Source organism: Anarrhichthys ocellatus, unplaced genomic scaffold (assembly GCF_004355925.1).
Source record: "Anarrhichthys ocellatus isolate YVR2014 unplaced genomic scaffold, GSC_Weel_1.0 scaffold21, whole genome shotgun sequence".
In the NCBI taxonomy this organism is placed as follows: domain Eukaryota; kingdom Metazoa; phylum Chordata; class Actinopteri; order Perciformes; family Anarhichadidae; genus Anarrhichthys; species Anarrhichthys ocellatus.
Window position 1 is genome coordinate 5229399 of NW_022280051.1, and position 11139 is coordinate 5240537.

At 41.0% G+C, this 11139-nt stretch overlaps 1 protein-coding gene across 1 annotated transcript; it reads left to right on the top strand.

Moving 5' to 3' along the window:
* Positions 1–10193, top strand: tmem110l (transmembrane protein 110, like). The gene is made up of 8 exons (XM_031858931.1): positions 1–2081; positions 4424–4472; positions 4806–4901; positions 4991–5112; positions 6070–6182; positions 7041–7124; positions 7439–7570; positions 9173–10193. Exons 1-8 carry the CDS (start codon positions 1904–1906, stop codon positions 9299–9301), a joined length of 903 nt encoding a protein of 300 aa, XP_031714791.1. The 5' UTR covers positions 1–1903; the 3' UTR covers positions 9302–10193.
* The last annotated feature ends 946 nt before the right edge of the window (positions 10194–11139 follow it).

Below are 11139 nucleotides of genomic sequence, written 5' to 3' on the forward strand. Positions count from 1 at the left end.
CACGCACACACTCACACATACACTCACACACGCACACGGCGTGCAATTTGTGCATGAGACCGCAAACTGCACGAGGCAGACAACCGGTTTTTCTTTTTTGTTTTGGCAACGATTGAGGTTTCAGAAGCAGGTTAAGCATCTTCTAAAGCTTCAATGAACTCTTTAATATAAAGGGAGGAACTAAAGGTATTCTCATTCCTTTTATATCGTTTTTTGTAGTCAAATAAAGCAAGTAATTTATTAATTTAGGCCATTTATTTATGCTTTAATCCCAAATCGCCAACAAATCTGGCGGAATAATGGTGATAATAATCGTGCATAAATAGCTAAATACAGCATGTGGAGTATTAAAAAAAGGTGCGAGGGTCAGTTAATAAATTAAATCATTGGATTTTAAGTTTCACTGTGTCAAAGCGTTCCGTCTGCAGCTCAAGAAAATGTTAATGCTGTTAATGTGAATAAATGCAGGTATTTGAAAGTGTTTGCTTCTGCGCATGCGGCTGTGTTGTCGTCTAAGCAGTTAGATTGATGTAAATCACATTTCAGAGCCAAACGCACTCCCATAAGAATGTATGTGGAATGATCCAAGTCAAAACTTTTTTGAAGCCAACTATATTTTATACATATTTAATTAAATCAAAGTATTTGTCCAACCAATGAATATCCTTAATTGTCTTCTCTGAGTTACTGTACTCCATGTTGGCTCACCTGCAGGGTTTCTAATCCTCTAAATTGACAATAAATAGATCATTTTGTGATTAATGATCCTCTACCTCTCATCTTCATTCATGCATATAGGTTATTGACACACTTTGAATTTAAATATATCCTATATATTCACGTGAGGCAGAGATTGACACAAACCAAAAAGGACCTCGTGCACTTTCAAGTGAATTCTGCTGCGAGATTCTGCGTCAATGTAGAGATGAACTAACAGGAAGTTAAGTAAACTTTACTTCAAAATAAAAAAGGTGGAAAACGCAGGCAAGATGGGAACAAAAGAATAGGAATGTGTGGATTATTTACTTTACTGTTTTTCATGTAAATCCCAAGCAAGACAGCAGCGTAAACACTTGAAATAAAACGATATAAAAGGCAGCAGACAAAATAATACGCCTACTAAATCAGATAGTAAGAAGAAACAATTATACAGTCAATTGAAATAGGAGTCATTTACCATAGAATTTACATAAGTCTTGACTTTTGCCAGAAGTATCAGATTCCTCAATTTCTGTTGCAAACATAAGTTGCGTGAGCAGAAAACATGAAGGCTTTCTTTCCAATCTCCGGTCGTACATTAAGGACAGACAGCAGATACCTGAACATATTTAGGGAAGACCTAAATTAAAATATATATGTATATATATATAGGCTTTTGCCATCTTTATATTCAAGACTAATTTCAACAATCTTCCGCTATCTGCCCATAACTGTTTAAACTTTGTTTATAACTATTTAATGATACAAAATGAATAGGAATCAACTGAGCTCACATATCTAAACATGTTAAGGTTGTTTAAAAAAGTAGAAATTGTAATATGTAATATTTAGAGGACACATAGAGGAACAGATTGTCACAGTTTGTAATCCATCTTTGTTTTTCTGCCAAGCTGTTCCAAGAGAAACCGGAAGTTACTTTTATTTTTGAAATATTTAAACCGGAAGCAAGCACTTTTCTGCGTATCGTTGATGTCATAAACATGGATGTGAGTCAGATAATCGATTCTCTTGTCCTCTTTTGCGTCACGACATGGAGCATCTGCCTCTGGCAACATTGAAGAAAAACGTAACCTCTAATTAAAAACCGGAAATAGAAATCTGGCGGTTTGTTTTCCTCGAGTAAAGAAAGGTTAAGCTCGTCTTAGTGCTCCTGTTGTTGTTGTTGTTGTTTTATCGCGTCAACATGGACATGTACGGACACAGCGGTGTGCTCCCGGTGAAAAGATTGGTGTTTGAAGTCACAAACATGTCCGACATCAACAAGGCGAGTCCTGGCGGCTGCGATAACGGAGCTCTGACGGACAAGTTCGGCGTCCTGATCCAGGGACTGCTGGCCATCGTCGCCTTCAGCACGCTGATGTGTGAGTACCTGAGGCGAACATCTTGTTAAACATCACAGTCTTTATTTGTGTGTGTGTGTGTGTGTGTGTGTGTGTGTTATATGGGGAGAGTATGCATGAAACACAACGTGCAGAAACGTGCTATTTAAAGGGCTGCTCTAGTCCACGTGGCGTTGTGTTGACGTTTGTTTTCTGCACAGCTTCAGCGGCTTCGCACCAAATTCCATTGAAAAATATGAGTTTTTATTTTTGCTTTGCTTGTCGACAGAAAAACAAACCCACATTGAACACATGTTGAACATAACTTGACTAATAAATGTTCTCCACTAACGTCGGCATGAATTGAAAACTGTAAACAAATCATTTTATGAGGAAAATTAATTTATTTTGTGACTTGAGATCGCTGCAAACGTCTCCCACCTCCACAAAATGGACGCTATGAACATTTCTTTAAGTACATATTTGAATAAATTGCCCTTAAGACCCAAATTAACCATAAATGATAAGTTGCACACTGGTATGTGAGGCTGAAAGCAAAGCAGCGCCACAAATTGCCATATTTTGAAGGAAAGTGTCGTGATGGTCTCTCTGTGGTAGGTTTTGGTGCCAGGGCTTCGTTGTTGATGCCCTTTAATGACCAAAACACCTGCTTACAATATGCATATTAAATCTCAGTGAAATTCAACATTGATTTAAAGCATCTTGAACTCCAGATCTGTTTTCTAGTTGAGCTGCAGCCTCGTAGCATCACAGTATAGAGAAGTTCAGCTCCTTTCACAGTGTTCTCGAGTGCAACAAGATGCTCCTTTCACAGCCACGGTGTGGATTTAATGTGAACAATGGCTGCTGGCTGCTGACTGCTAAACAACTTGTGATTCTGAGGCAGCTGACTTGGAGAATGTCGGGCATCTGAACCACTTTTGGCACCACAGGCCATGTTTAACACTTCTGCAGCTGTCCCAGACGGGAAGGTGGGATTGAGTCAAGTAGGACCACTTGAGTCCTTTTGGAACTTATTATGGTTTGTTTCAATGCACGAGCACTCAAATGCAACCTCTTCTGTTCACTGATGATTTCCTTCTGACTTCCTGGATTACATTTAAGATCACATTGACTTTATTCCATTACCAGGTGTCTTGGCTCTCAGTTGATTGAAAAATATACGAAGAAATTCACATATTTGAGCTAATTGAGTTATACGTGTTGTATATTCTTTCTTTTTATCTCAAATCGGAGCCATAATGCAACATGAAAATGACATAAATGCGAACGCCTGTACATCGTGTGAAGCATAAACTTATGTCTTGAGTGTCTGCACATGATCTAATTATTAAAGTGTAGTTTAAAAAATGCCAGCAGCCAGTTTGAGAGCAGTAGAAGCCTCGGAGCAGTGCGGTGTTGCAGAATTAGGCCAGGCCTTGAGTGTGACTGCAGATCAATGAGCTCTGACCTCCACTCAGTTACTTATTAGAAGAGAAATCAATACCCCCTCCTCTTTCTTTCCCCTCCTTTCCTGTTCTCAGCATGCGTCTGGTGTGTCGTTCTTGGTCAAAGCACATGCGTCTGTTAATATTTATAGCACATTATTGGTGTGCAGCGGAGCAGTAACAGCCCTTCAGCTATGATCCCGGTGGCGGAGTGCCAAGTCACAGCCGAGGCCGCCTCGTGCATCCCCTTCACTGATCCGCGTTTAGAGTCCTCGGAGCTGTTTCTGTGAGTCTCCTTCCATTGAGACGTCAGTAGTCCTGCACTCGCATAATCCAGACGAAACGCTGAGCAACACAGTTCTTTAATCTTAAAAACAGTCAGATTTGAGCATTTTTTGTTTTATTAGCCAGCCTATTTTCAGAGCAAATGTTGACAATCTTACTCTGATTTAGGGCTGCAAACACGAATATGATTAATAGATACATCGTTTATTCTAGAAAGAATAATAACAAATGCCCGTCACAATTTCCCAAAGCCTTAAAGGACATCTTCGGAAAACAAAACCCCCAAATATTCCGTTTACTATGACATAAATCAGGGAAAAGCTTAACTCTTAACTATTTTTGAGGAGCTGGAATCAGTGAATGCTGAGCTTGTGTGCGCTCCTGTGTTCACATGCCCAGTCCCATTCTCTGACCTTGTTAGATGAGATAGAGGAACAGTGGGCGTCTGTTCGCCCTGAGCCCGGTGGGGAGGAACCGAGTGTTGTGGCTACGTGAGAAAAAACACAATATGTGAACGTCTGTGTTTCATCTGTCCTGCAGAGTGATGAGGCTCGCGACGAAGATCAAACGAACCGCAAATAAACTGCATTACATGTGTTGTTTAAAGTCTAGTTATTGATTCATTGATTGACTTCCTCTATTTGTTTGCAGTGAAGAGGTTCCGCGAGCCTGTAGGGATCAGACGACCGTGGAGGATCTGGTCAGACATGTTTCTTCCTCTCTTTTCTCTCCTCCTATGTCATCCTGTCCTTCATTCTTACATGTGACACACTTACGTAGACGAGTAAAGTCCCTTAAAGTAAAGAAAATGTTGGTTGAACCCTTAATTCCTCTCAAGGATTCATCAAAAGAACCAATCCGGACAATAAGAAGCTTCACATTTCTCCTCCAATATTATCCTGCGGTCTAGTCTGTGACTATCATCCTGAGGGTTTCTTGGCTTTAAAATGTTGAGAAAGATAGAACGCAGTGGAATAAAGAAGTCAAATTCCTTTTTTTTTTTTTTTTAACATTCTCCATCCTACTTTTCCAGGTTTTTTGACACGTCCAAGCAGGCCATCGGTGCTCTGTTCATCCACTTTGCCAACGTCTTCCTGTCCACGCTCACTGAAGAGGACCCGTGCTCCCTGTGAGTTGTTGATCAGCACAAACCAGTCACGATACGACGTAAAGGGGTGTCTCACTGAGAACCTGGCGTTTCCTTTTCTTTACTCAAAGGTATCTGATGAACTTCCTGCTGGACGCCACGTTGGGCATGCTGGTCATCTGGCTGGCTGTGAAGTTGGTGTCCAAACTAGTGGAGTACAAGCAGTGGACGCTGCTCATGTTTGGAGAATATGGTGAGGGAGAAATCAGTGCTTTTCTTTACGTCTTTCTATTTTTTATTTCCCCTTTTTAAAACATAAAATGCCCGAGAGGTTGTTTTTATGAATCAAACGGAAAATTAAGCTGCAGCTGTAGTTTGTGCCACCGGAGGGCGCTGGAGACCCTCTGGAGCAGGACGGGGAGGAGAGCCAGCACCTCCAGCTGCAAACCTCTGGAAAACAGTCCCAGTGGCTTCAGAGGGGGATTATCATACATCTCTCTGCTGCTCTCTTCTTTTGCGTTCCTTCTTTGTGTGACTAAAAACTTCACTCAAACAACTTCTGAGTTCATATTTGATCAGTGGTTTGTTTCTTTCTTTCTTGTTTCACCCTCTAGTTCCTCTTTGTCTCTCTCCTCCCTTCTTCCTGTCTTAATGACAGACTGGTCCTCCTTTGTGTCTGCTGTGCTGAGAGGAAATGTGTAGGTTTACGTCCTACAAAAGATGCAGAATAGTTACTACAGTTATTATTGAAATGCATGTAAGTGCATTCTTCATCTTGGACGTAGTAGTTTAAAGTATTTGTTTACAGTACGATTATGTTAAAGCTACAGAGTTATGTCTTGGACATTAGACGTATTATACTGAATGTGTCATGCAAACATGTGACATACAGGAGCTAAAAATCTAAATAAATACAAATTACAAAACAAGAAGAAAATGTGGATGTGCCAAAATAAATAAAATGAAATAAAAACATTATTCTGGTGGGCTAAAATAAATTAAATAATACATTTGTGTTTTTTTTGTCATTAAAATAACTTAAATTAAATTATAAAAGCATTCTGGTGTGCCAGAAGAAATGCATACAAAATGTAAAATTGCATCTTTTAGTCCTACTTTTGATTCAACCAGCATGTGAAGACCGTCTGTGCTTGAAATCCCAAATCCTGAAGTGTTTGTATGCGATGTTCGTCCCGCTCTTGTTCTCCAGGTGACCCCCCCCAGGCGGCGGCATGGCTGGGTCAGTGTGGCGTCTACCTGCTCATCATGGTGCTGGAGAAAGCTGTGATCAGCCTGGTGCTGCTCGTCCCCGGATGGTCCAAAGTAAGAACTCTAGACAGAAGCTTGTGCTGCTATCAGGTCCCATGAAAACACGAGGAAATGGTAGAATATGAGCACGAACCCCATTTTACCTCATCTAATACCAGATTTTCAACCTTTTTATAGTTATCTTTTTTTAATATACCCAAACCAATCTTGGCCAGGTCAACCAGATTACAACAATCTTCTCTTATTTCGAGAGACGTGCGCCATCGCGACCAGTGAGAGAAACCAAACAAGTGGAGGATAAAGAACGACTTTCTTTAGATTCTAATGGAAAAATAGAGGCAGTGTTTACGTATTAGGACAGTTTGTTTGCATGACATTGGGGATCATATTTGTTTATTCAAATTAGCTTTTTTCTTAGCAACAGATGCCCTTCTAAGGAGTATAAAGGCGTGTTATTTGTTTATTTCTCATTCATCCGTCTCCAGATAGAAGGAGTTTTGTTTCGTAAAGCTCTGGAGACACTAATTACTTTGTTTAGAGATGGTTTCCATGCTCTTTGAAACTCTGATTTATAAATACTAGTATTATTAATAGTAACACTAACTTATGCGGTGCAGAATGTAGTGTAGTCTCTCCGTACTTCAGTCTTCCTCTTTGTATTTGTTCTACATGGTTATGGCCCCTTTCAATCAGATTTAATTATATTGCAGCATTGATATTCTTACAATACAATCTTAATTGAAGTGAAATGAGAAGAATTCAGTTTTATAATCACATGTACATGGTGGTATTTAAACACTCCATTAAAATCAAGAGTTAGTTCATCTCATTAGAGCCTCTTCACTCTCAACAGCTCTTTGTTCAACCTGAAGTCGGTGCGTTAACGTCTCCTCCTCTCTCCTCCTCTTCCAGTTGCAGGAGGTGCTGCTGAGCTACATCGCTAACCCTCAGCTGGAGCTGGTGCTGGTCATGCTCATCCTGCCCTTCATAGTGAACGTGAGCAGCACTCTCATGAGCTAGATGTCGAAGGGACAGTACAGATTATTAGAAGTCTGGTTGAATGAGAAACAGACAGGAGAACCAGCACGAGAGCAAAGTAATGTATTCCTTTGTGTATAAAGTATGTTTTACTGCTGCTGGTACTCCTGTGTGTTTCTCCAAACTCCCTCTACTGTAATTAATACACTGACTATGTAGAAGTACCTCATTCAACCCCAGCTCAAACAGTCCAAACAAGTCCTTTAAAGTATTTTAGTCCATCTCTGCAGCGTTAGTGACCCCGGTCTCGCCTCTCTGGCTCTCCCCTGTAGTCCATCATGTTCTGGGTGGTGGACAGCCTGATGATGAGGAAGTACAAGACGACGAAGAGCCTGGACGACTCCTGCGACTGCTCGGTGAAGAAGGCCGACTCGCTGCCCTGGGCGAGCAGCGAGGAGTCGCAGGTGAGAATGACCGATAGGACGGATACTTTAATGAGCACAGAGCAGAGTGAGCTCTTGTTTACAGCCGTTAATCGTTTCTTTAGTCTCTGATGTCATCAAATCACCTCTTTCCTTCTAGAGATCATCTCCGTTATTGTTCAATAGATCTGTAATTAGGAATTGAGACAACGATCACATCCAAAACTACGCTTCAAGCTTTCTTATGTCTTGAACATTTCCCTTATTTTTGTTTTCCATGTTCTGATTGTTCAGTGTTTATTTAAATTCCAGTTAGCATTTAAAAGTCTTAAAGTTTTAATAATAAAACACTCTAATTACTCTAAATAAGTCAAATGCTTGCTCACCAGACCACTTCGGAGCGGTCGGACAGATCCCATCTGCTCTGGAAGTGACTCGCTGGCCTTTTAAGGGGATTACTTTGGATGTAATGAAAACGTTTCGCTGGAGCCGTTTCCACAAGAATGTGACTTTAAGACTTTAATGTGTGTGAAGATGGTCGATGTACCCACACGGTCACGCTGGGTGTCAACCGCACCTGTTGTTTTGGGGGGGATGAGCACAGCACACACACACACACACACACACACACACACACACAAGATCTAATGAGAAACAAACTCAGTCCAAGAAACACTGAGTCAGGCTGTTCCCTCTTTCCTTCCTTGTTACAGTTGAGTTTGTGGATTCTGGTTTTCTGTTTCTGAGGTTTCATTCCACCATAAGAATACAAATTAGACATTTTGTAATTCTTTGTTCTTTTGGATAGCATCTCGTTTATTCGTTCTCATGCCAAAAGTGCAGAAGCCCGTGAGATCAGTCTCTGGACGAACGTAGAGCAGGTGCTGTCATGCTTTTAGATTTTTGAATTGTGTTTCTTCTGCAAATTTAAAGTGCGAGTTCACTCAAATCACAAAAGATGTGTTTTTTCACTCTCCCCTAGTGGTGATTACTCATGCCTGGAATTGTTCACCTCTCTCAGGAAAGATTTAACCGACAGACATCAGGGCAAATGACTGTCGGGGGTTCACGACCCTCGTGTTGATCCCGCCCTCTTTCCTTCTCCCTGGTCGTCTGCCAAAGCAGCCAATAAATCAAGCCTTCTTCCCAGGAATATAAGTGACATTTAGGAGTCGTTTTCACGCGCTGAAGTTATGGAAAGTGGAGGAGGGCGACGGATAGAGAGGCATTGACTTGGACGAGGTCTTGGTGGGGGTGGTGGTCAGAACTACGGTCACAATGCTGCAGTTGTTGCTGCTGCATGTGACATCAAGGTTATAGTGGAGACGATGATGTCGCCGTTGGAGACAGTGATAGACCCTTTGTCTTCATCCCGATCTCTGAATCTGCTCATGTCAGCTTCCCCACATGTCGAACACAAAGCAACATATGGAGGGATTTATAATGCCGTAAATGTCATATAGTTGTGGAATTTTGCTCATGTGGGACTTGAATCCCTGCTGCTGCAGGAGAGCCAATAAACGGATATTTTCCACTTTAGATCGGGAATGCAGAACTGAGATATTTCCCAGAATGCAAACATAACAGGGCCGATAACTACTCGACTGTACTTTGTCTTTTAGCTTACTGTTCTTCTTCTCTCAGGTCCTGCTGGCCGTGGAGACGGACACAGACGAGGCTTCAGAGGGGGAGGAAGACCCTGGCGACGTGGGACCAGTCCCTCCTGTGCAGTACTCTGGAGGACCACTGAGACCCAGCTGGGTGGTGGTTTAAACCCAGGTGATGTTACCTCCCACACGTCCATCCGCTATCCACACGCAACACACTCTCAAGAGCCTAAATATGAGCGCAAACAAAACCATGCACCCTTAACCCCTCAAAGGTCTAAATATCGGCTTCCCTGAATGTGCCTTTTCTCTGCACCGATGCATGCAAATCAAATAGCATTTTGGCGATTAGAAGCTCTCTATCCTCTCACCTTGCTGCCTCCGTTTGCTGCCAGAGAACATCAGAGCAACCACAACTGAACGAGTGTGGAGGGAAACTATTAAGGAGGGCAGCGCCCCCGGGGCGAGATGTGCGGGTGGTAACGACAGAGACTGAAATAAATCTGTCCTCTCTGCACACTGGGGACTTTTGTAAATGATGTTGCTCTAAAGAGAGTAATTTATCTTGTCTCGTATTCCAAAGAGGAGCGAGCGAGTGAAGTACAATATTTGACTCATATAATCACGTCAAATCCACCTTTTTCATTCCTCTGGTTGCTTACTTTAAGTTTGAAAGAAGGTTAATGGTATTAAAACCATGCAAATGTTATTTTTTTTCTGCAGTTATGACGGACCAAACATGTTGAAAGAAGTGGTTATATGGAGAAAAAAAATACATGTATGTGGGCAGGAAATTGTTTCACGTCATGGTTTAAAGGACCAGGTCACGCTATGTTTCTGCAATGATTGTCATATTGGTTGTAAATGATGGAGAACTGAGACAACACTGAGATTTTCAGAATATTGTGAGACAAAGTTGCAAATATTACAACGAAAAACATCAGAATAACCTAATATTCTTCTGTCAGCTTGACAAATGGTAATTTTGGGAAATGTATTTCTAACACAGCCAGCTGATTAGCTTAGCTTAGCATAAAGGCTGGAAACAGAGGGAAACAACTAGCCTGGCATAGTCCAAAGGTAACAAAACATAGCACCTAATTAACACTTTATATCTTGTTTGTTTTATCCGCACAAAGTCTGAAAAGGACCAATTGGGGTTTCACGAGGGGTCACATGAGGGACTATTTCTCTGCCGGGAGCAGTGACATCCTGAACTTTCTACCTTTTGCACAGAGACACGCTAGCTTGTTCCCCCCCTGTTTCCAGTCTTTGTGCTAAGCTATGCTAACCATCCCCTGGCTGTAGCTTCATATCTAATTGACGGATATCAGAGGGGTATTGATTCCTATTTCCGAAAACGTCAAACTAGTCCCATTTTAAGTATTTTGGGATAAGAACTGACTTTTCGGTCGTGATATTTTTCAAAATACAAAAACCCTTTTCTTGAAATTGTTATGTATTAATTCTTGCTGTCGTTCTTGTTTCTTATAAAATCAAGCCTCTAACTTACAACTTTATATTCGCAACATTCTGACTTCTTTACTCTCAAAATCTCCCATTTGTTAACCCTAAAAATGGCCCTAATACTCATAGTCACAGTGATATTCTCAGTGGGGTGATACGGTAGCTGTGTATTAAACTTTTGCAAGTTATGGCACATTTCTTTGATTTATTCCGCTCATATTTTACATGTATTTGACTTTATATGTTGTGGTCCAATACGTGGTATCTACATTGGAATAGGAGGCTTTTAGTGAAACAAATGGGAGACTTTTGAGTCATCTCCAAACTGCAGGTGTTTAAATGATCCTGTTAACATTTACTGTTTCAAAGCTAAAAGGTCTACAGTTTCTACAGACGTTTTATTTTGTATTCCAATGTATCTTGTGTATTTTTTATTAATATTATTATTATTATTATTATTACAAACCAAATCATGAACATGTGGATAATTATCAGCAGGCCGTAAAGTGCTTCTTTCTCTTTAATCTGTGCTATGAA

Coding starts and splice junctions, on each gene's coding strand:
- tmem110l (XM_031858931.1), top strand. CDS start 1,904: ATGGACATGTACGGACACAGCGGTGTGCTCCCGGTGAAAAGATTGGTG. Junction 4,473..4,805: donor AGACGACCGTGGAGGATCTG/GTCAGACATGTT, acceptor CTACTTTTCCAG/GTTTTTTGACACGTCCAAGC. Junction 6,183..7,040: donor TCGTCCCCGGATGGTCCAAA/GTAAGAACTCTA, acceptor CTCCTCTTCCAG/TTGCAGGAGGTGCTGCTGAG.